The 26,783-nt window shown below is 37.8% G+C and overlaps 1 protein-coding gene across 1 annotated transcript in view; it reads left to right on the forward strand.

The window, feature by feature from the left end:
- The window catches only part of LOC311305794 (uncharacterized protein), a 1,216,100-nt gene that overhangs the window by 796,892 nt on the left and 392,425 nt on the right, over positions 1 to 26,783 (forward strand). The window contains exons 51-52 of the mRNA XM_084433664.1: positions 23,691 to 23,864; positions 24,101 to 24,274. Of these exons, the coding sequence (XP_084289790.1) occupies positions 23,691 to 23,864; positions 24,101 to 24,274 (348 nt within the window). The remainder of the gene's footprint in view (positions 1 to 23,690; positions 23,865 to 24,100; positions 24,275 to 26,783) is intronic.

Raw genomic sequence — 26,783 nt, forward strand, 5'->3', positions numbered from 1 at the left:
CGTGCTGCACATGTTCCTGGAGAGATGTTGAAAAAATCAATATGTCATCCAGGTAGACGTATATGAACTGATCGACCATATCTCGCAGCACGTCATTGACGAGCGCCTGGAAGACTGCAGGACTATTGGACAAGCCGAACGGCATAACCAAATATTCAAAGTGCCCTCTGGGGGTGTTAAAAGCAGTCTTCTATTCATCCCCCTGCCTGATACGGACCAAATGATAAGCATTGCGTAAATCCAATTTTGTGAAGATAGACGCTCCCTGCAACCTCTCGAAGGCTGAAGATATCAACGGCAAAGGATAAGTATTCTTTACCGTGATGCTATTCAGCCCTCGGTAATCAATGCAAGGTCGCAGGGACCCGTGCTTCTTCCCCACAAAAAAGAACCCCGCCCCCGCTGGAGAAGAGGAAGGACGAATGAACCCCGTTGCTAGAGAATCAGAAATGTATTTCTCCATGGCCCCCCTCTCTGGAACAGAGAGCGAGTATAACTTGCCCTTCGGCGGAGTCTTACCTGGCATTAAATCTATTGCACAGTCATAGGGACGGTGCGGAGGTAGAGACGCAGCCCAAGACTTACTGAACACTTCCTTCAGGTCCAGGTACTCCGTGGGCACGTTAGATAAATTCACTGCCTCCTCCTGAAACACAGAAACAGAAACAGACGAACAGGCAGACACAAGACAAGACTCATGACACTTAGTGCTCCATTCCAATACTGTCCGCTGTTGCCAATCGATTCTGGGGTTGTGTTTGATAAGCCAAGGGTGTCCTAAAACGATGGGAGCCAGGGGGGAGTCCAGGATGTAAAATGATAATGTTTCAGTGTAATTGCCAGAAGTGATGAGCGTGACTGGTCCGGTGTCGTGTGAAATGTGAGGTAGGTCTTGACCATTGAGTGCATGGACCTCAATCTTGTGGGTGAGTAGTTGGAGTGGAATCTGTAACTTGAGTGCTAGTGAGTGGTCCATGAAGTTACCTTCGGCTCCCGAGTCCACCAGTGCTTGACAGTCGTGCTCGTGAATAGACCATCGTAGTCTAACCGGGAGGAGAGTCGATGTAGATGAGGTCTTTTTGGCAGAGATCCCGCCCGACAGTAGCCTCATGCTTACTGTCGGGCTTGCCCTTTTACCGTGCAGTGAGAGGCAAAATGTCCCGCGGCTCCACAATACAAACAAAGTCCCTGGGATCTCCGCCTTTCCTTCTCCTCCCGGGAAAGCCGAGCTCGCCCCACCTGCATGGGCTCGGGATCGTAGATGTGACCGACCGCATCCCCGCCACTGGACCGCTGGCTCTCTGTTACCCCCGGATGGCGATTGGGTGGAATGCTTCGCTCCATCCGGGATAGACGTGCATCCACTCTCAGAGCCAGCTCCACGAGTCCGTTGAAATCCGCCGGGAGGTCCAGGGCGTAGATCTCACGTTGAATGCGGTCGGCCAACCCATGCAGGAACATGTCCCACTGCGCCTCGTCGTTCCATTGGCACTCTACCGCCAGTGTTCTAAATTCAATGGAGTATTCAGATACCGATCGTTCGCCTTGCTTTAATTCGGCCAGAACGCGGGCCGCTTCTCGTCCGGTGTTGGCCCGATCAAATACTCTCCGCATTTCGGCGGAGAGTGCCTGGAACGACTCACAGCATGGATCAGAGTTCTCCCACACCGCCGTCCCCCATAACGCTGCCCTCCCAGTCAGCAGTGTGAGAACAAATGCCACTCGTGCAGCCTCCGTGGCAAAAGTGCGGGGCTGTAGAGCAAAGTGCATCGAACAACGGGTCAGAAATGCTCTACAAAAGTTAGGCTCACCTCCATAAACCTCCGGAACCGGCAGACGGGGTTCTGACTGGGAGGCGCGATCTGGTGGTGTGGGAGGAGCGGCTGGTGTGGGGGGCGCAGCGGGACCTCGCAACAGTTGTACTTGCTGGGTGAGGTCGGACACCTGCGTTACCAGTGCCTGGACTGCCCTCGCCGTATCATTGAGGTTCATCTCTTGTTGGTCCATCCGTTGAATGCTGCTTCCCACAAATTCCTCCAGGGATGACGGAGCTCTTGCTGCTTCCATGGTAGGGTCAGAGCGTTCTGTCATGGTAAAGGACGATGGAAGCAAGATGCAAGAAACTCAGATTTTAATCTAATTGAAGCATAAATAATATTTGAACACACAAACAAACAGTCCAGCACACACAGCAACTGGCAACGCAGGGACTAGATGGTCAGTGCAGAAGAAGTGATGAAAAGTCCGGTTGAAGAAGTGATCCAGGTGATTTTGTGAGCGGTGAAACAATGAACAGGCAGGAACACGCAACAGGAACACCAACGAGCAACACAGGATCTCAGACACGGACATCAAACAACGCTCTGACAATGAGAGGAGAAAAGCAGTGAGTATATATATGGATCGCGAATGAGTTGCAGCTGTGTGATGGTGATGAGATGATGGGAATCAGCTGGAGCGCTGATAACTGAGCGCGAGTGGAACCGCCCACTCGCGCACACCCACACACATGTAAACAACAGTGACACGAGACAAGAAGGACACAGTGAATTTACAAACCGTGAGAGTTGTCTCTTACATTATGAGCGCGCTTGCCACGCGCGACCCGCCTACATTTGAAATAACGAAATTTTGGTCGGCAGGAAAAATGGTCCAACGAACCGTTCGGTTTGAAAATGCGTACCGAACACCGAACCGAATCCACGCTAAAATATCAAGGTGAAAGTCATCATAGCTTGCATAGACCCAGCTCCCAACCCAATTTTGAGAATAGATTAACGGCGATATTTTTTTTATCGCCCGATAATTGTGTCACGTTAACGCAGCACGTTAACGCCGATAACGGCCCACCACTAATATATATATATATATTGCTACTCCTAGCCTGTTAACGCGCCACCCGTGCGCTCAGCTGTTTTATTTATTTATTTTTCTCTCGCGCGCTCGCACCTTTGAGTTAATAAAAGCTCAGGTAAGTAATAATCAGTCAACAAACACGGTGAGTAATGTCTTGTCCTGTTATTGTCACCTGCACTTCATGCCACATGTTTAGCATAGGCTTCTCTGTTGGCAATGTAGGATTTATATGTGATAAATGCAAGGAGTCAGTTAGGCTGACAGAGAAGATTTCAGAACTAGAAACACGCATCCAAACCTTAATTGAGGATAGTAAGAGTGCTAGACCTTTAGATACTATTTTGGATGTGCCTAGCATAGTGAACTCTTTACATAATTCGGTTCCAGCTGAAGTAGTGCCTGTGCAGCCGGGCAAATGGGTGACAGTAAGGGATCGCTCTAGTCGCGGATCAAAAAACCACTCTTCCGTTCCGATTACCACAACAAATCGATTTGCCCCGCTCAGTGAAACACCCACTGAGAATTCTGTTGATTGTGCCTTAGTAATTGGTGATTCGATCACACGGAACGTGAAAATAGAGACACCAGCGAACATAGTCACATGTTTGCCAGGAGCCAGAGCGCCTGACATCAAAGCAAATTTAAAAGTGCTGGCTAATGCTAATCTTAAATTCTCTAAGATTATTATTCATGTCGGCACTAATGATGTTCGACTCCGCCAGTCGGAGATCACCAAAATTAATATTAAAGAGGTGTGTGAACTTGCAAGTACGATGTCAGGCACTGTAATCTGCTCTGGCCCTCTTCCTGTTCGCAGGAGTGATGAGATAGTTAGTAGATTGTGTTCACTGAATCGCTGGCTGTCTGAGTGGTGTCCGTGTAATAATATAGAATTCATAGACAATTGGAAAAGTTTTTGGGGCAAACCTGACCTGTTGAAAAGAGATGGTATTCATCCCTCCTGGGATGGTGCTGCTCTTCTCTCTAGTAATATGGCTCATAGTCTTAGAGCTCAAACATGACAAATTGGGCACCAGGTCAGGAAGCAGACAGACTGGCTAAACCGACTGTCTGCTAGCGGCCTCACGTCACCAAGGTCAGATAAATCCTATCAGATAAATCCTATCACATAGAGCCTCTTTCACCTAGCTATCATCATATAGAGACTGTGTCTGTTCCCAGAATTTGGAAATCCCAAAAATGTTTAAACCCATCTAAGGTTAAAAATTTAATTGATGTTCAACAAATAAAAAACAGCTATAATACAGATGAGCAAATGATAAAGCTTGGGTTGCTGAATATTCGATCGCTTACTTCAAAAGCACTCATTGTTAATGATATGATTTCAGATAATAACCTAGATGTGCTGTGTTTGACAGAAACCTGGCTAAAACTAAACGATTACATTACTTTAAATGAGTCCACCCCGCAAGATTACTGTTATAAACATGAACCTCGTCTTAACCCTCTGGAGTCTGAGGTGTTTTCTGGGCCCTGGAGGTGTTCTGACATGCTCTGACATTTGTGCTTTTTTCAGTTATTTATAAACATGTTAATGGCAAAGGTGTAAATTCACTCTATATAGCACAAACAGGGCTACCAAAATATGTGATCACCATGCATGTATATTTTTTTATTTTTAAGAGAATAATGCTTATGCGTGGTTATTGAAAAAAATAAAAATTAAAGTTGCTGAAATAAGACCACAAAACTCATAATAAATATGCATGAATAAGACTTTTGACTAATGGATGTTCTTCCTTCGAGTTCTGGCTTCAAAATGATGTGAAAATAGTCTTGCTTTATCGTTCAAATAAAACAATACATTGATTTAAATTGATGTAAAACAGGTTTTGCTTGGAAAGCCAATATGCGAGTGGGCGTGAACGAGGAGTGGTTTACACCTTGGAATGTCCAATGTCCCACCCACTCTGCATAATGACTCTGCATAATTAGCCATTCATTCAGGTGTGACTCTGACTGACTGAGCCACAATGCAAGGACAAAATGTGGATCTTATGTGCTGAAGGGCTGCTGTGCCTTGGTGAAACGGTGTTTGTACGTGAAGAGCTCTTTTCCAAAACGCCATAAACCTAAAAAGCTGCCTCAAAGAACCAGCAAAAGTAATGATTATGTAAAATATTGCAATAAGACATTTTAATTGTTTATTAATTTCTGTGTCGGCTGCAAAGATGAAGTTTATGATAGGCTATTCTATTGACTCGTGATCTTTGCAGTAGGCTAGTGAACGCACCGGAGAAATGCACATTTATTAGGCTACATAGTTTTATTTTTATTTTTATGCATTAAATCCAGAAATTGGTAATGAAAAAAAATATTAAAACTAAGATACAATTAATACAAAACGAAATTCGTTTTAAAGAAAGGCTTTGTGCTTTCTGTTTTGAGGTCTCTGTGAAAGTTTGAAAGTCTTTTAGTGCGCTTTCCAGAGGTGGAAAGAGTACTGAAAATTTGTACTCAAGTACAAGTACCGTTACATTGCTGAAATAATACTCAATTACAAGTAAAAGTACTGGTGTCAAAAAAGTAATTAAGTAAAAGTACAAATTACTCTTCTCAAAAACTACTCAGAGTACTAGTTACTAATTACTTTTTAGCTGGCGATAGTTAATGCATTACCAAAAAAAATATTCAACAAAATCATAGATTTATGTAGAAAATAGCTACTTTTAACACGTTTTTACCTTATTGTCAAAGGACATTAATTAGTGGATAATGGAATTTCTACCTTCAATATGACACCTTGAAATATGTCAATATTCAGTAGGCCTAGCCTATCATTTTTAATACCATCAGGAAAACTACTACATACTAAATATTTTAATATCTACATTTTTGTCCATCCATTTTGTCAAGGCAATCATTATTTTCAAGCATTGAAAAGCACAACACTCATTGTTGTAACAGTAATCTATTTGAATGGAAAAGTTTAATTCAAGTCTTCTGAAGAGACACGTCCACTTTATAAGGTGAGATTTTAATTTAGGCTTTTGTTTACATATTTAAACATTGATCAATAACCATTACAATAATCTAATATTTACTCACTCAGTGTATTTGTCTTTACAATGGGGTAACGTGAACTGTTGCAATAGCTCACACACAGCACAAGGAAGCTTGATTTCAATTCAAACTGAATTTAATTTGCAAAAAGACTAGATTTTTCATAACTTTTGACAGCGTTTAATTCAAGAGCATGGAGAGATTGGAGCTGGACGTCATTTGAGTCTGCAGTGAGAACCACTTGGAGAGATTCGCGATTGCACATGATATGACACACAGTCCGAGTCCAGTTGAGTCCATATGAGACTCAATATCCGAGTCCAGTTCGTTCGTACATTTGAGAGCTCGCGTCCAGTTTTCTGCGATTACATGAATGTGCCCTCGCGACTCGCGTTATAATATTGTTCGTGACATTTGCCATTAAAATATGCCATAGAAACTTGCAGGTATTAATAACATTATGAGTAATAGGCCTACCTGCAATCCCGAGGCGGGAGGCGGGTGTGTCAAACTCGCTGTCGTTGAGATGAGAGAATGAGAACGCGCAGCTGGTAAAATATAGATATTTTGACAGTACTACTATGTAGTTTGTTGTTCCAAACTTTCAGTCCAGCCATTAATCACTCTGAGCTCCTCGCCTCCTTCATGATCAGCTCTTCAAAACCCATAGATATAAACACTAGATGTCGCCTTGTATACGGCAGTTCATTGGAACGAATGCGTCAATAGAGCCGCCATCTTGGAACAGGGGAGCCCCTCCTCTTTAATGCATCAGCGTCAATGTAGGCAAAGGTCTAACGGAAATAAAATCACCATAAATCGTCATGAATGCGATTTTCTAGTTTTTATGGTTCGTTCCAACGGTCAGTCATGTATTTATCATTGAGTCCAGAGGAAATTTAACCCCTTAACGCCTGAATTTATAAAGCTGTATATAAAAAAAAAAAAATCTGTGTGTTTTTGACTTTAAGTAGATGGTAAATAATGTTGAGATTATCAATTTCACTTTTGCACAACAAATAAATAGAAATTTTGGTATGTTGCAAATTTGCGACAACAGGCATTTAGGGTAATTTTGGTATGTTGCAAATTTGCGACAGTGGGCATTTAGGGTATTTTTTTACAAAATGGAAAAATTAATAAAACACATTTTCCCATCTCAGGAATGTAGATTTTATTCATGGCACAAAGTTGTTAGAACTTATAAACTTTATACTTATAAACTTTGACAAATTAATGAATCTTGACAACAGCAAGAAACAAAACACTCTCCTACTCCCTAACATTGACAGTAGTTTTTATACATTCCATGTTACACTCTGTTTAACTCTTTCCTTGTTTCTCCAGTGCATACATTATATATTCTTATAGTGTTATATCCTAACATGCTATTTTTTGTGGGAAAAAAAAAATTTTTTTTTGGGCTGAAACCATCTAAATACAGCATTATTATAATATGTAGCCATTAGCCCAATCCAGCCGTTATGGACCATTGTCGCAAATTTGCTACAAACAGAAATCTACAAAGTACGTAAAAAATATTCGTCACATGAAGTCTATATGAATAACATAGCTATAGAAGCAATCAATAAGCTGGTACATATTTTTATCTTAGCACAACTTAACTCATTTTGGGAAATTTCTCCACATTTGCGCACTTGATATGAGGATTTTGCAAAACAAAATATTAGCTTCGGTGAACCGGATGTAGTTCCCACTCCGACCGCTCCTACGAGAAACCAGTGCGTGCAAAATGTTCCTAGGTATGTATCGAATGTGCACAAACAGGCATTGGGGGAAAACACACGCTATCTCGCCTGCAGTCTGAATGGAAGGGGTTTGTTGCAAATTCGCGACAGTGGGCTGTTTTGATATTAAGATAATTACTTCTTTTTCAAAATATAATGCATAGTGCTAGTAGGCCTACGTTTATTAGTCACATTCTTCCACTTGAGTAAACTTAGAATAAACTATTGCTATATAATACATATATAAATGAGCAAAACTTGGCCACTAAATATTTAATATTCAATTATTTTAATGATCACAATTAAATTTTTTATTTTATTAAATTGAACAAGCGCAACATTCAGCATTCAATCAAATATTCTAAAATATGTTTTATTAAGAATAATGTTATTTCAACATAATATCTCGTTATTTCGACATAATATGTGTGCGTGCAACAAGCAAGAAGTGCATTTGTAAATCCGGTGATGGGTGCATTGATTTTTATTAATAAACTTCTGACAGTGTCGACTCGGCTGCAGAGATGAAGTTGACGATCGCCATCTCCGTAGTGAACGCGCCTAGAGAGAGAAATGCACATAATGGATTACATAATCAGAGAGTAGCCTAGCTTTTTTATTTCTTTTTAAATTATTTCGTTTAAAGACTATTTAAGCTTTGTGTATTTGATGTATTTCTCTTGTCTGTGTGAGGCATAGGCTGAGTTTCGTTAAGTTAGGATGAGATGCGCTCCAGTTAACGTGCAATAAGTAAGTGACCGCGCGGACGCCTCCATGATTATATCAACAAGCAATTTGTTGATGAATAAAATTTATTAAAATTAAGATACAATTTATACAAAACGAAATTCACTTTAAAGAAAGGATTTAAACAGTTGACATTTTCACAAATTTCAGTGTCCTTCCACACCTCCATCCCCAGTTTGCAAGGAAAAGAAACAAGCCCTTGAGCCCACTGTCCTTGTGCAAAACGCACACATACATAAGATTTGCGGAATTCTATGTATAATAATCATGGATGTACTGTTTGAAGATTGACAGGGAGAGGACCAGCATACTATTAGGACTGTACTTACAGGGTTTTTTTTTTTTTTCATTAAAAGGTTTGAGTACAATCGGTAAAAAAATCAAAAGTTAGGAACAACACAGCCAAAAGTGGGTATTGAGGATCAACTCCTGCATATTGTACATTTTAAACACAAGAGTTATTTCAAATAATATCTAAAGAATATTCACAGTTCATTAGCTGTGCGAGAATCACAGTTCATTTTCTTCCTCCAAGCAGAGAAATGTACACTGAACTTTTTAAAAAACAACTTGACTACTACCATCCACAGAGTAAATCTAATCCCATGCTGTCTGGTTTAGATTTCGTTCGTGTGAACATCCATACGCAGCACAAAAGTCCGGTATCATCCATAAAATTGAAGTATAGGCGGAGATAGCAGCGTTACCTAGCTACTTCCTATGGCAAGACCCCTGTTCAAAGATGGCGGCGGTTTTGACGCATGTTTAGAACCCCAAGGCGACATCTAGTGTTTATATCTATGTTCAAAACCTGCTGCGACTGCGGTGGCTTTCATTCAGTCCAAATATCAGGGGTGTTATTGGTCCGTTTACGATCGAATATTTTTATTGGCTACCGAAATGCCATTCAAAGATTTGAATATCAATTCAAATTGTACTCAGTAACGAAATGTGATTTTACAAGTAGCGAAGTAGATTACTTAGCTTAATATGTACTTGAGTACAAGTAAAATTACAGATTTAAAAATATACTCAAAAAAGTACAAGTACCCAAAAAAACTACTTCATTACAGTAACGTGAGTAGTTGTAATTCGTTACTTCCACCTCTGGCGCTTTCAGAGCGCTCGCGTCCATAATGGAGAACTGTCACGTAATATTGTTTTTTCCTCATAAATGCAAACACGAAAAATAAAAGACAAAAGACTTTTTTAAAAAGACAAACCATCAATTTTTGAAAAAAAAAAGAAAAAAAGATGGATTTAGCGTTTTGGGGAAAAAATTTAGGGATTTATAGCGTTTTGAAAAGAACATTTTTTACTTTGAATTTATCATCAACAATATTGTTGTTTGATTTAATAATCACTGTTGCAAGAGGTGCCTAGTTCCGTTTTTTTTTTTTTTTGTATTTTTTTGTAAGTGCACAAAGTAGGGGCTAACTCAGATTCTGTTTAGTTAGCTACTTTATTTTTTTATTTTTATTTTTTTCTATAGCCTACAATAATAAGTCAAATGCAGCAAGTCAAAAGACCAACTGGACCTTCTTTGCCAGTTTGCACACATTTCTTTGAAGGATGGCAAAAATATCGTCTGAATATCGATATCGAGATATTGGAAAAAAATATCGAGATATTCGTTTTTGTCAATATCTCCCACCCCTATTGCTAAAACATCATCATTCATTCACACACGCGATTTAAATTTAAACTGTCTTTTTGCGAGCTGTGGTAAACAGCGCGCATCTCTGCCGTTCATTCATCAAAAACAGAAACCCGATTCACGTGAGAAGAAAAAAAACGTACAGTATTCATCAGCTCGCTCCTCGATATACCCGCACTTCTGAGGTACTTTTTTCATTATTGTTATTCCTCACAGCGCTGCGAGACGGTGTAAACAAGTAATGATCTGAATAAACTTGTGTTTTCTCGAGCTGATATGTGGGCGTTCACAGGTTTGCGTGGATTGCCTCATTCATTTGCGTTTGAATAGCGCGCTCTCCGTAGGCGGAGTCACATTACATTTGAATTAGCTCTAATGAGGTCGACTGGAATCGCTCTCTTTTAATGCAGATTTCACAAGATGAGAATATTTGTTTTTTATATAAATTACTTCATTTAAAAGAAGAGAATTCAAGCTTCATGCCTGTCTGTCTGTATGCCTGTTTGACTGAGTATTCACTGAGTTATTGTTCATTTTCGGACGCGTTTCAGAATGGTCTACACTGGCAGAGAAAAGGCAGAACTCGCATCATGTTTATTTTTCTTTATTTGGCGAAAAGCACAACACTTTGTTTTTATTGTGAGTGTACACAAAAATAATACACACTTAACAGGATAGATTGATGTACAACACAAGCATATAAGATAAAAATTCATATTTTTATTTTATAATTTTTCTGCACTCATACGGAAAAAAACGAGCCTATCGCGCCGGCGCGATAGCCGACCTCAGGGGGTTAAACGCAAAGGGGGTGGTGTTGCTGTAATTTATAGTAATATTTTTATAACCACTAAGAAATCAAGTTTCGAATATAATTCTTTTGAAGTGTTAGTGCTTAATGTAAAAATATATAGTATAAATGATAAATCACGTTTGAGATTTGTGCTGGCTACTGTATACAGGCCACCAGGGCACCATACAGACTTTATCAAAGAATTTGCGGACTTTCTATCAGAGTTAGTATTGGCTGCAGATAAAGTACTAATTGTTGGTGATTTTAATATACACATCGATAATGAAAAAGATGCATTGGGTTTGGCATTTAAAGACATTGTAAACTCAATTGGAGTTAGACAACACGTGTCAGGACCTACTCATCGTCGTAATCATACTCTAGATCTAATATTATCACATGGAATAGATGTTGATGCCGTTGAAATTCTGCAGCAGAGCGATGACATCTCAGATCATTATCTAGTCTCGTGTAATTTGCATTTAGCCAAGGCTGCAAAGCCGGCTCCGTGTTACAATTATGTTAGACCTATCACTTCTGCCACTAAAGATTGCTTTATTAATAATCTTCCTGATCAGTTTCATCATTTTAGCATCCCGGATAGCTTAGAAAAACTTGATATTGCAACAGAAACTTTTAACTCTCTCTTTTCCAGCACTTTAGACACAGTTGCTCCGTTGCGCTTAAAGAAGATTAAAGAAAATAATCCAACGCCGTGGTACAACGAGCACACTCAGGCCCTTAAGAGAGCAGCCAGAAAAATGGAGCGCAACTGGAAGAAAACAAAACTAGAGGTATTTCGCATTTCATGGAAAGAGAGCTCGATTGCTTACAGAGAGGCTTTAAAAGCTGCTAGATCTGCTTATTTTTCAAACCTATTAGAAGAAAATAAACATAATCCTAGGTATTTATTTGAAACAGTGGCTAAACTAACGAAAAAGAAAGCTTCAAGCCCAGAAGTTTCCAAGCAGCACAGCAGTAATGACTTTATGAACTTCTTCACTTATAAGATTGATAATATCAGGGATAAAATTATAACTATGCAACCGTCTACTACAGTATCGCATCAGGCAGTGCATTGTAGCCTCCCTGAGGAAAAATTTGATTCATTCGTTGCTATAGGAGCAACTGTCAAAACTGTAAGGAAACACCAGTAATTTGTTTAGGCTTGGTTTTTAGGGAATTCCAAACCTGCACACATCAACGCACATAACTATAGAACCCGTTCTTAATGCGCATCTGAACGCCATCAGCGTTTCTCACAGGTTCGCGTTTAAAGTCTGTGTAGAGAGGATGGTGTCGTCTTGGCGGCCCTAATTTTAAAAACAAATGATCGTTGCGACGGAAGCGAATCAATCAAAACTAACTTTAGCTGGAAAAGAACTTTATTAAAGAACCGCTATAAAGCCAAAACAATCTTACGTTAAATTATACATTTATCTCTGTAAAGCTGCTTTGAGACAATCTACATTGTTAAAAGCACTATATAAATGAAGATGACTTGACTATATATATATATATATATATATATATATATACAGTGAGGAAAATAAGTATTTGAACACCCTGCTATTTTGCAAGTTCTCCCACTTGGAAATCATGGAGGGGTCTGAAATTGTCATCGTAGGTGCATGTCCACTGTGAGAGACATAATCTAAAAAAAAAAATCAAGAAATCACAATATATGATTTTTTAACTATTTATTTGTATGATACAGCTGCAAATAAGTATTTGAACACCTGTCTATCAGCTAGAATTCTGACCCTCAAAGACCTGTTAGTCTGCCTTTAAAATGTCCACCTCCACTCCATTTATTATCCTAAATTAGATGCACCTGTTTGAGGTCGTTAGCTGCATAAAGACACCTGTCCACCCCATACAATCAGTAAGAATCCAACTACTAACATGGCCAAGACCAAAGAGCTGTCCAAAGACACTAGAGACAAAATTGTACACCTCCACAAGGCTGGAAAGGGCTACGGGGAAATTGCCAAGCAGCTTGGTGAAAAAAGGTCCACTGTTGGAGCAATCATTAGAAAATGGAAGAAGCTAAACATGACTGTCAATCTCCCTCGGACTGGGGCTCCATGCAAGATCTCACCTCGTGGGATCTCAATGATCTTAAGAAAGGTGAGAAATCAGCCCAGAACTACACGGGAGGAGCTGGTCAATGACCTGAAAAGAGCTGGGACCACCGTTTCCAAGGTTACTGTTGGTAATACACTAAGACGTCATGGTTTGAAATCATGCATGGCACGGAAGGTTCCCCTGCTTAAACCAGCAGATGTCAAGGCCCGTCTTAAATTTGCCAATGACCATTTGGATGATCCAGAGGAGTCATGGGAGAAAGTCATGAGGTCAGATGAGACCAAAATAGAACTTTTTGGTCATAATTCCACTAAACGTGTTTGGAGGAAGAAGAATGATGAGTACCATCCCAAGAACACCATCCCTACTGTGAAGCATGGGGGTGGTAGCATCATGCTTTGGGGGTGTTTTTCTGCACATGGGACAGGGCAACGTCGAGGCTGGGTCTTCCAACATGACAATGACCCGAAGCACACAGCCAGGATAACCAAGGAGTGGCTCTGTAAGAAGCATATCAAGGTTCTGCCGTGGCCTAGCCAGTCCCCAGACCTAAACCCATTAGAGAATCTTTGGAGGGAGCTCAAACTCCGTGTTTCTCAGCGACAGCCCAGAAACCTGACTGATCTAGAGAAGATCTGTGTGGAGGAGTGGGAAAAAATCCCTCCTGCAGTGTGTGCAAACCTGGTGAAAAACTACAGGAAACGTTTGACCTCTGTAATTGCAAACAAAGGCTACTGTACCAAATATTAACATTGATTTTCTCAGGTGTTCAAATACTTATTTGCAGCTGTATCATACAAATAAATAGTTAAAAAATCATACATTGTGATTTCTGGATTTTTTTTTTTAGATTATGTCTCTCACAGTGGACATGCACCTATGATGACAATTTCAGACCCCTCCATGATTTCTAAGTGGGAGAACTTGCAAAATAGCAGGGTGTTCAAATACTTATTTTCCTCACTGTATATATATATATCTATCTGTGAGATATATATATATATATATATATATATATATATATATATATGCTAATTCAATAGACCACATAAAATATATAACATAAAGATATGCAACAGGCACGTTTAAATGACAAACAATAAAATCAGAGCCAGTATTCTGTTGCGTTCATGGTTCCAGTGGCCGTAATGCATGCACGGCTTTTCAAAATGTCACAAAGCGTTTTGAGATTGTTTTGAATGCAATGTTGAAGTTTATAATTAAAGGTCCCGTTCTACGTGATCCCATGTTTCAAACTTTAGTTAGTGTGTAATGTTGTTGTTAGAGTATAAATAATATCTGTAAAATTATAAAGCTCAAAGTTCAATGCCAAGCGAGATATTTTATTTAACAGAAGTTGACTACATAAAACGTCTCGATTGGACTACACCCCTCTACTTCCTTCATTAGTGACATCACCAGAACCGTGTTTAGACTATCCTCCGCCCACAGGAATGCTCCCTCAACTCTACTGGCTACTTGCGCACTTCTTATAACTTAGGCTACTGTGTTTACTCAGCTCTTACGGTGATTTTCTGAAGTAAAACTGACGCTTCATCTTTTGTGTGATGTACAATAAACTTTATTAAACTCATCAGTACATGTTTGATCATCATTCGGACCTGGTCCGAAACAGCAGACTTGTAGGCTGTTAATAAATAATGGATACATACAAGCAGATGACAAATACGTTATAATAACCGTAATTAAACTACTAAACCATACCTGTTTCATCTCTATACAACACTCTGACTCTGTAGGCATTATCGTCCGACTCGAAATGAACGCCGTTACTGAGAGTTTCTGATATTATCATCATTCCGTGAGATGAATTTGTCCTGACAGACTGAGCGCGAGCTCATGAAGCTCCGCCCCCTGGGTCGTCCTGCAGCAGCTCATTTGCATTTAAAGGGCACACACTGAAACAGCTCGTTTTTCTGAGCCCCAAAAAATGTCAATTTAAACATGCTGTAAAAAATGATCTGTTGGATATTTTGAGCTCAAACTTCACATACACACTCTGGGGACATCAGAGACTTATTTTACATCTTGTGAAAAGGGGCATATAACGGGACCTTTAAGTATTTTGGCACACCACGACGAGTAGCGCTATGCATTGTTCTAAAGCCAGGTTTTATTCTGGCATGTTGAATTAGTGTTCAACAAACACAGCGGCGCGTTCATTTGAATGAAGAGCGCTTCTCGCTCATGTGAGCGAATACACATTGGAACGTTTGGGGATTTTGCAACGAGTAAAGTCATGGCCGAGTGGTAGAACTTACGTTACGATCAATAAGATGACACAGGCTCAAATCCCGAACCAACTTGGACTACTGAAATATTTATATTAGCCTATTAATGCATTTTATAGCCTATTATTGATGCAGAGAGATTTGTCTAGTTCTAAAACTCTGTTACACCATAGTTTTTTGCTTATAGCCAATTTATAAAATAAAATTACCATGCATTTCCATTTTACACCAAGGAACAAATAGGCTATTATACAATGACTTTACTTCTAATAATTCCAATCGTAATTTCAAAAGCAGTTCTGTTAAAAAAAAAAAAAAATAGGCCTATATATTAATGCTCATTCAATAGACCATATAAAATATATAAAATAAAGATATGCAACAGGCACGTTTAAACGACAAACAATAAAATCAGAGCCAGTATTCTGTTGCGTTCATGGTTCCAGTGGCAGTAATGCATGCACGGCTTTTCAAAATGTCACAGAGCGTTTTGAGATTGTTTTGAATGCAATGTTGAAGTTTATAATTAAGTGTTTTGGCACACCACGACGAGTGGCAAACTTTATTTCTTTATTTCTTTATTTTTCAAGGATAACCCCTTGAGATGCACCATCTCATTTTCGAGGGGGTCCTTTACATTACAAAGAAACCAGCAACAAAATGGAAAATCATAATTAAAGTAAATACTACACAAGACTATAAGAAACATTTAAATACAGTTACATTCATACACACACACACACACACACACACACACACACTAACAATGCTCCCACAAACCTAATCCCCCCATTTTAGCCCATACCATAATCGGAGAAATCAATGAGCCATCTGCGAGCATGCAAATACAAAAACAAGGTATAAATATGCTTACACACTTCACTATACGCATACAGGTACATAAATGCAAACATGTACAATATAAACAAAAATAATAAATAAAATTAAAAGAAAGAGAGATCAGAAACAGGAACACGGTGTTTGAAAATAAGTAAGAAGAGATGATTTGAAAACATGTAAAGTAGTTATAGATCTGAGCGAGCAGGGAAGATTGTTCCAGTCTGATGGAGCTTTAAATTTGAACGCACGACAACCTACTTCTTTGCAAATTCTGGGTACATAAAAGAAGAGCTGATCCGTATGCCTTAAATTGTACTGTGTATTAAAAGAAATTAGGTAACATTTCAAATATGGAGGGAAATGCAAGTGAATACACTTAAAAATAAGTAGTAACCAGTGAAATTGCCTTCTTGACTTGGGAGCCAGCCAGCACAAAGACTCATACATTCGGCAGTGGTGAGTTCTATAGGGACATCTGAGCACAAATCTACAAAGACTATTATAAAGTACAGAGATAGGACGAAGATTTGAATCAGTAGTATTCCCGTATATAATATCAGCATAATCAATTATTGGAAGTATCAATTGCGTAATTATTCTTTTTCGAACCTGTTGTGAAAAGCAATCAACAGAGCGATAAAGTGACTTCAATTGACCATATATTTTCTTGCAGATTGAATTAATATGAGGTTTGAAGGAAAGCTGAGTATCAAGCCAGAGACCAAGATATTTAAACTCTTCAACTTTTGTTAAAGCTGTTCCATCGAAAAAACTAATAGACCAGCTTTTAGATATAGGCAAGGAATTAGGTCGTGAGCAAAACAACATAGTGTAAGATTTGTTTTTGTTCAAAAGGAGTTTATTAGAAGAAAACCATTTTTGAACTAAGTTAAAATCAGATTGAAGAGAATATTGAATTTGTGAGACTTCAGCACTGGATGAATATATTACAGTGTCATCTGCATATAAGTGAATTAAACTATCTGGACAGATTTGCGGTAGATCATTAATAAAAATGGAAAATAAGAGAGGACCTAAGGATGAACCTTGTGGAACTCCTTTATCAATAATTTTGAAGCCAGACTGGCTGCCTTGAAAAGTAACGCATTGACTTCTGTGATGAAGAAAAGAATTAAAAAATAATAAAGAATCAAAAGAAAGACCAATAGCATATAATTTGTCTAAGAGAAGATAATGATCAACCATATCAAATGCTTTAGTAAGATCAATAAATATAGCACCTGTCAGCATATTACTGTCTGATGCTGACAGTATGTCGTTTGTGAATTTTAAAAGAGCAGTAGTGGTTGAAAAATTTGAACGAAAACCAGATTGATGTGGAGATAATACATTTTGGTCATTAAGATATTTAGAAAGTTGATTAAAGATTAATTTTTCAAAGATTTTTGTTACACTATTGATAATTGAAATAGGTCTGTAATTATTAATATCTGTGATATCACCTCCTTTATGAAGAGGAATTACTCTGGCACAATTCCATGATCGAGGTGTTTCGCAGGTCGCCAATGATAAATTAAATATATCAGCCAATGGAAATGATATAACATGAGAGGCAAGTTTAAAGAACTTGATCTCAAGACCATCTGGACCAGCACTGCATCCGGGGTTTATGCCATCAATAACCTGCTGAACATCATCTGGAGTGATAATATTAAAGCAAAATGATCTATTAAACCTATTTTGAGTCAAAGAAACATCAGAGTGAGAAGGAAATGAAAAAGAACTGCCAACTGTAGAGAAGTGCTGGCTGAAAGCCTCTGCAATTAACAAAGGTTCACTAATAGTTTCATTATTTACTCTAATAAGGGAAATAGGGAAACTCTTTGTTTTGTTTTGCAAACTCAGCTAGCCTGTGGGGGGTTTGGAGAAGGCAGTTGCTTTATCGTGGGGGTGCAGGACAAGAGGTGTTAATGTTCCGTCTTTCATATGGAGAGTGTCGGATAGCCAGCCGGATGAGCAGGCAAAGGCTAAATTCTTTTAAGGATAAATCTCAAAATCTCCAAAAGTCCATATGTGGGCCCTATATCTTATTAAATTATAAATATTGTAGTTTTATTGATTGTATTTAAAGGCTTTCCACACACAATTTCAATTTCAGATACAGAGCTCTTTAATTCACGATCAACCTCGTTTTATTGTAGCCTAAGGTAAATTCAGCAAGGTTATATTGTTGTATCTTTGAAGCAACAAAGGCTGTTTGTTACAGTTTTTTCTTTCGTGATTTGTGTGGATGACACGCAGTGGCATATACAGTATTATCAGCTGTATGGTGTGTCTTTACCCAGAAGTGTTTTTTCGAGAAAGACCCGGCGCGCGCAGTGGGAGACAAAAGAAACTTACTAAAAAAAGATCCAGTGCAAGAGAGAGGCAAAGAAAAACGCCTGTTAAATAAACTATACCTTGAAATGTGCGATGGGTTTTCAAGCTTAATTAATTTTATTTTTCTTTTGCATTTTCATTGTTTATTTTTTAATTGAAAGCAATAGGGTAGCGCGGGGCACAACCTAACGCTGGGCTAGTTGTGACACGCTTGTTTTAAATACTTCCGCACATGCTTGGATGACGAAACTTTGTGTATTTACTAGTTGCCATATCAACACTATATAGAGGGGAAAAAAATCCGCCAAAATTTTTTTTTTTGAAAGATATCCATAGACACGTATTAAACCATAGCAAAAGTAAATTACTTACTTAAGTTAATTTTTCATCTCTATTTTTTGTGTTTATTTAAAATAAGACAAATCTGATATTATTTTAATCTCCAAGATGTTATTTAACAGTTGAGATAGTTATTTAATGCTTTGCTAACTAGCAGAAGACACTAGCAGGGTTTAAATCCCAGATGAGCAGGCGGGGGCATGTTGTAACACTGCGTTACAATGAGCCCCTATTAGAAATATGCTATTATATTCTATACTTTTATTTATTCTTTTGAGAAAACGTGAGAAAAAGGTAAATAAAGACTGAGAGTCAATATTCAGTAATGACTAATTATTTATTTGTTTTGAACTATGTTGTATAGCTGTGTTTTCATGTGTTCGTAGTCAAAACTCAAAAATGAGTTTATATTTAATTATTAAAAATTGCCATTATTGTATTTGAAAAGAGTTTTTTAATTGTATTTTATTTAAAAAATATTTTAGTTTGTTTTGTATATTTTTTTTATTAGATCAGATAACATTTTAAGCTGTCATATGTTATGTTACAATGTGCCCCACACATGTTACAATGTACCCCACCTATGGGGCATGTTGTCACATTTCACTTCCATTCTTTCGGGGTATATGAAGAAAAAAGTATATACTGTATTAATAAGACAAAAACACATAATTGTACTAGACATGTGGGAAATTAATGTGGGAAAAAATAAATACTCTGAACCATAAGTAGATTTACACAAACTGAGAAAGTCAAAAAGTGTTACTTTGTGCCTGCTCTCCCCTACTGTTTTGAAAGTATTTTTCTGATTTGTTCGATCTGTTTTGAAAAATGTCTTCCGTTGCTTTGGCCGGGTATCACTGTCAGTCATCTCAATTTCATGAATGATTCACAAAAAAAAAGAAAAAAGAAAAAAAAAGCAGATTAAAGACGAGCTTCATCATCTTCATTTTCTGGTGCGATCGACTGACAGTCTTCCTTCATCAGATGTGTCGTCTTTGCAGAGGCTCAACTGGAATGTAGCAAATTTATGTTGTAATGTACAATTGATAATTAAACAAGATGCTTGACTTTAATAAACAGATACATATTTAAGCATCAAGAACGGAAAAACATAAACACTGTCGGCAACACTGAGATTCGATCTCAGATCGCTTGAAGCTCCGAGAGGCTCATGTTATTGCATTGACCACAGAGCTATCGTCTGAATACTGTTAATCAAATGTCTTATGCTCTTACAAAGCCTCATTGATGTGGCCTAATATTTTTCTATTGCAATGTTTTATGTTGATTTTTTTTTTTCATTATTCAATTTAATTTCAGTATTGTGATTATGAATTTGTTCAATGTTTCATTTGAATTGATTTGCTACCAGCTTTCAATCGCTCTCAATGAGCCGCGGCGCGGCGGCAGATTACGCAATAGAGAGAATAAACTGACACTTTGCAAAGTCTGTGATTGTAGTGCCTCTTAGCGGTAAGAGACTGCAAATACACACACGCAATTTACCACCGCGGGAACGTATTATTCTGGTTGCGTACCATCTGTAAACACCAGAGTATGTGAGCGAAGCGGACAGAATTTGCGCTCCACACTCAAAGCATTTCATAATTACTCCGCATAAGCTCCGCTCTTGGTGTACATTTTTCTGCTCTTCGCTCCCTCCCCACTCCGCCCTTAATATGTATCACTCCGTTTTCGCTCCACTGTAAATTTTTATTCTTTTTTTTTTTAAATAACACCAACCTCTGATCAGAAGATGCATGTACTGTAAAACGAATACGCAGTACTAAGAGAAGAACATCCACATACTTTATTGGAATTTTGAACAGCCCCAAACCAATAAATTAGGCTATCCTTTAGCTCACTTTAAAACAAAGCAAAATAGGAATCAAAAGGAATCTTTTGACGTTGTAATCACCTCCCCGCACTCGCGTTCTCCTTTGTCATCACTACCTTTTACAATATATTTATATTTTTCCCCTTCTTCACGGTAATATTTCGGAAATGAAGAGAAAACGCAAAAGTAATAACTTTTATTCTGCGTTTAGATGACCGTTATGGGTGGGAAATCTGCGTGCATATGGTGACGCAAAAGTGTGTGAAATTCAATGTAGTATGCACTCAGCGGCAAGGTGGCAATGTGAAGCACTGATCGGTGCCTTCACTGTCTAGCACACTTTTGCTTTTACCGTTTAGACGGAAACACGACGGTGGAGCGTTTTTAAGATTTCCACTCTGGAGGGTAGTTTCACTTTTTTGCGTTTTTAAGCCCCAAAAACGCCGTCGCCATCTAAACGAAAGGTACATCTGATAAAATATTTTTACGTTTTCACCCGCGAGCGTTCTCGTGTAAACAGGCAGGGCCTTATAAAATCGTCCATCATATAATGGAGTTGCATAGGTAGAAATCGCGAGGGGGTCGGTAAAAATATCATTAAAAGCATGTGTAAAATTAATTACATGATATATATTTTATATAAATGTTTGTGAAAGTACTAGTAAAACAATACAAATGCAAAATATGATTAGAAACATTTTGAGTCCCCCTCCGTTGCCTCACAGTGGTTTGGTCCTGAGCGATAGTGGAGCGTTTTTGGAGCGAGAGAAAATCACAACGCTCCGACATAAAAAAAATCCGCTCCTCGCTCCTGGCAAAATCACGCAACTCCGCTCCTTGCTCCGCTCCCACTCTGCACCGCTCACATACTCTGGTAAACACCAAGAAGCAACAAAAATAAATGACAAACAACATAGTAACAATTTTACGGTGCCCTTGATACAGAGTAATTACTTAATTAATTACTTAGTAATAGACTTTGTAATAACATGTAACAAAATGTACTTAACATGTAACTAAGTTATGGAACAGCCTATACTTACAGATTGTAATTACGCACATGTAATAGGCAGCTACTGTTACACATGTGTAACAAGCCGAGTCTGTTACATATTACATACACATTACTTGTATGTAACATAAAGTAAAGTGTATCAAGATTGTACTAAAGTGCACTTCCTGTGTATCTACAAATGGTATCCATCTGAATTAACCCACTAGTTCATAGCTTAAATACATGCATTAGCTTCCTAATTACATTGCAATTACAAAATATTACACAGGTATAAGCTACGTAAAATAAAGTGTATCAAGAATGTACTTAAGTGTACTTTGTGTATACATACCTTATCCATCTCTGCCTTAGTTTGATTTAACTCACTAGTTCACAGCATAAATGCATGCAGTAGTTTCCTAATTACATTGTAATTACATAATATTACACAGGTATAAGCTACGTAAAATAAAGTGTATCAAGAATGTACTTAAGTGTACTTTGTGTATACATACCTTATCCATCTCTGCCTTACTTTGATTTAACTCACTAGTTCACAGCTTAAATGCATGCAGTAGCTTCCTAATTACATTGCAATTACAAAATATTACACAGGTATAAGCTACGTAAAATAAAGTGTATCAAGAATGTACTTAAGTGTACTTTGTGTATACATACCTTATCCATCTCTGCCTTACTTTGATTTAACTCACTAGTTCACAGCTTAAATGCATGCAGTAGCTTCCTAATTACATTGCAATTACAAAATATTACACAGGTATAAGCTACGTAAAATAAAGTGTATCAAGAATGTACTTAAGTGTACTTTGTGTATACATACCCTATCCATCTCTGCCTTACTTTGATTTAACTCACTAGTTCACAGCTTAAATGCATGCAGTAGCTTCCTAATTACATTGCAATTACAAAATATTACACAGGTATAAGCTACGTAAAATAAAGTGTATCAAGAATGTACTTAAGTGTACTTTGTGTATACATACCTTATCCATCTCTGCCTTACTTTGATTTAACTCACTAGTTCACAGCTTAAATGCATGCAGTAGCTTCCTAATTACATTGCAATTACAAAATATTACACAGGTATAAGCTACGTAAAATAAAGTGTATCAAGAATGTACTTAAGTGTACTTTGTGTATACATACCTTATCCATCTCTGCCTTACTTTGATTTAACTCACTAGTTCACAGCTTAAATGCATGCAGTCGTTTCCTAATTACATTGTAATTACATAATGTTACACAGGGATGAGCTACGTAAAATAAAGTGTATCAAGAATGTACTTAAGTGTACTTTGTGTATACATACCTTATCTTTCTCTGCCTTAGTTTGATTTAACTCACTAGTTCACAGCTTAAATGCATGCAGTAGTTTCCTTATTACATTGTAATTACATAATATTACACAGGTATAAGCTACGTAAAATAAAGTGTATCAAGAATGTACTTAAGTGTACTTCATGTGTATCTATAAACCTCATCCAACTCGGCTTGTTACACATGTGTAACAGTAGCTGCCTATTACATGTGTGTAATTACAATCTGTAAGTACAGGCTGTTCCATAACTTAGTTACATGTTAAGTACATTTTGTTACATGTTATTACAACGTCTATTACTAAGTACCTAATTAAGTAATTACTCTGTATCAAGGGCACCGTAAAATAAAGTGTTACCCAATGAAAAAAAAAAAAAAAAAAAACACATTACCTAATAGCTGTGAGTGACGGTCCAAGAACTACTGCCCAGTCATTTGCTGCAAAAAACGTGGGACACTAAGTTTACATATACACACACATATATATATTTTGTAACCACAAATGCCCGTCTTGTACCATCTCTGAGATGTGCCACGTATCACGTCATCACGTTGGAAAGGTCACGTGTCACATCATCAAAAAATGTGTTTTGGGGTTTCATGACCCTTTAAAAATGAAATGAAATGAATGTGTAAACATGAATACATCAACAATTTCAACCTTTGTATTGTTACAGTGTTGGTAGTATTATTTAAATGAACAATGTGTAGTCTTTCTCCATGTTACCTTTACCTTGATATCCCTGTTTATTTGTCAGCAAAAGTCTGCTGGATGAAGATGAACACGTTAGTTGATCATCATAGATCTGAGTCATTTTCTCTTTCTGTCTTCAGTCTGTATAGATGCAGAATTACAGAGGAACAGAGTCTCATCCTGACTTCAGCTCTGAAATCAAACCCGTCACACCTGAGAGAGCTGGACCTGAGCTGGAATAAACTAGGAGACTCAGGAGTGAAGCGCTTCTGTGCCGTACTGAAGGATTCACACTGTAAACTGGAGAGATTGAGGTCAGTCACATTCACATACAAGAATCAAAATGCTTAAAATCACTTCAGCAGTTTAAACTAAAACACTTTAACACTGTATTTGTGCAAACTTAGTATTTTGTGATCTGGTGAAATAAAGATGAAGATCTCTCTTCCTCTCTCTGTTTTATTTGCTTATGAAGATGATGTGACTTTACAGAATAAAGAGTTTTCTTTTCTTCTGTCTTATTTTCTTCTCTCTCTCTCTGCTAATGTAGTTTAAGAGGCTGTGATATGACAGATGAAGGTTGTTCTGATGTGACTTCAGCTCTGAGATCAAACCCGTCACACCTGAGAGAGCTGGACCTGAGCGAGAATAAACTAGGAGACTCTGGAGTGAAAAACCTCAGTGATCTACTGATGAACCCACAATTCAAGCTGGAGAAACTACAGTTAGTATCATTATACTGTACAGCAATTACAGTGTGACTGAAGTTTATTTATTTGAAGACAGCAGGGCTTATGTTTCATTGTTTATAGCAGTGCACTTTCTGGGTTTTTTAAACTAAAACACTTTATTCTCAATATCTCACAGTGAGTCTGAGTTCACATTATATTTGTGTAAAATTCTTCACATTCATGATTTGTTTGTAAGATAATCTCTCTTCCTCTGTTTGTGTCTTTCTAGACTATATCGCTGTGGCATTACAGATGTTTCTTCTCTAACTCAGTCTTTGACCAACTCAAAAGCTCTGCAGTTTCTAAAAGAGCTTGATCTGAGTTTCAATAATATAGGAGACTCACAGCAGCGGCTCAGAGACGAGCTACGAGACTCAGACTGTGACCTGAGGTGAGGAAACATCACTGAGATATTAACCTGTTAAGCGTTGCCAGTGCGCCCGCGCACTGAAGCGTTATTTATTTATTTAATTCAAAATTACTATCAGATTTAATGTTATACCTTGACAAACTATACATAATTAAAAAGATATAATACTCAAGTTTCAGTATTTAACCACTATTGTATTCTGAGAAACTCATAGTGACAGTTATGTCTTAATTTGTGTCAGGAGTTATGAAATAAAAAATGAGTCGATACCTTTAATATGAATTATGCGCGTCAGCCGCTTTCATTCATAAAAAACTCCGTGCTGTCGTCATGACAGCGATACACAAAACAACGTGCCTCATGGCTTTAGCTAAAAAATGTGCAGATTTGGAGAAATATTGATAGATTCTCATAGATTTACATCATATTTCTATAGACAGGAATAATATTTATTGAATTTATACCCAAATGCGTCGATGTAATCTTTATGAGCGTTTGGGACTCTGATTTACTGTGTTTTTAATTCATACCAACAGCCTGAGGGCGCTATATGCACAATAATAGTCCATATATGGAACATGAAGAAGAGCCATGATCATGTGACATTCCAGGACGTTAAAAATAAAGTCATTTGACATGGTCTTGAAAAACATTGAACTAAATCCAGAGTTTTGGACTTATTATCTTCAGATTTTAAACATAAAATGTTTAGACATGTGGCTTTAGCTATAATGCATTTCTAGATTGCTCCAGTGCCAACTTCAATTTTATTTTCATGAGGATGTTTCATAAAAAATAATTTCTAATAACTTTACAAAACTTTGAAGCTATTTATAAAAAAAATTTTCATTATGACAATAATTAATTCTACATTTACAATAAACTGCCAGGTGTCAGCTTTCAAATGAGATCATACTTGTGCTTTTAGTACAAAGGGTTCATGAACTGTATGTGTTTCAGTTTGGGTATGTCATTTCTGGGGATTTTTCAAAAGTGGGGTTGCAGCTTAACAGGTTAAAGAGATCTTCATTTACCTCTGATATTAAACTAACCATGTTTCTAACATCTAACCTTATTTAACATCTAACATCTGAACAGGATGTACTGTACGAAACCAATGGAAAACTTGTGTCTTTGAGTGTGTGCATATGTGTGTAAAAATAACATAGTTTGGGAAATGAAACTAGACAGTCTGTTAGAATCTTGTGATTAACAAATGAAGTCATCATTAAAACAAAGTTTGATTTACCTAGTAACAGAGGGGTTTGCATATGAATAACCAATCAAATAATGGGGAAATTATGTAATGCAGCCTGACATTTATGCCATACCTCGATTCTATAAAAACTGTTGTATCTGTATTTTACGCTGGGAGTCTCAATGGAATTTGTCTGAGATCCTCCGGCCTTGATTCTTCTTGGGAGAGTTTCTCTGAGAACTGCTCGAAGACTCTCCCGGACGTTATTAAAGCATTTAGAGGACGTTTGCTGAAAGTCTGTCTGTTAATTTCTGCTTAAACTGGTCAGTTTAGGGAAGCAAGTTAGTTAGAAACTCGGCCAGTTGTCGACGGAAGACACAAAGAGTTGGAGTATAAAGGTTATTAAGTGTCGATTTGTAGGCGCTAGATAGTCGGGATTTAGGAAAAAATCCACTACAACATCAACACCTGCTTTATTAACAGTAGAAGTGAATCATTTCAGTGTGAAAACAGACTTGGTCAGACTGTAGGAAAACGCTGCACTCCTGCTAAAATCAGTGCAGTTCCAGCTTCAGCTCACAGCGTCCAGCTCACATGAGGAATGTCTCTGTCTCTAGTTTGTTTTTACTGTGACAAGCAACACGTCACACTACTTTACACTTACTTTACTCTCAGTTATTTACTAAGAGCCTACAAACATGTTTAAACTAGAGGACAAACGGCTTTAACTAAAGGTTTGTGTTTGAACTCAGAATAACATTTGTATTTGCTCCCTGTGGTTTATTCCATACGCCGTACACTCATTAGTTTCTCCTTTACAGAGACTCAATAGGAGTCGCACACGCACACACACACACACATATGAACATGATTCATTCTTTACATCTATTATATTTAAAAACACAAATATCTATCCAAGATCATGTATTGTCAG

Source organism: Rutilus rutilus, assembly GCF_951802725.1.
Source record: "Rutilus rutilus genome assembly, chromosome: 1".
NCBI lineage: Eukaryota > Metazoa > Chordata > Actinopteri > Cypriniformes > Leuciscidae > Rutilus > Rutilus rutilus.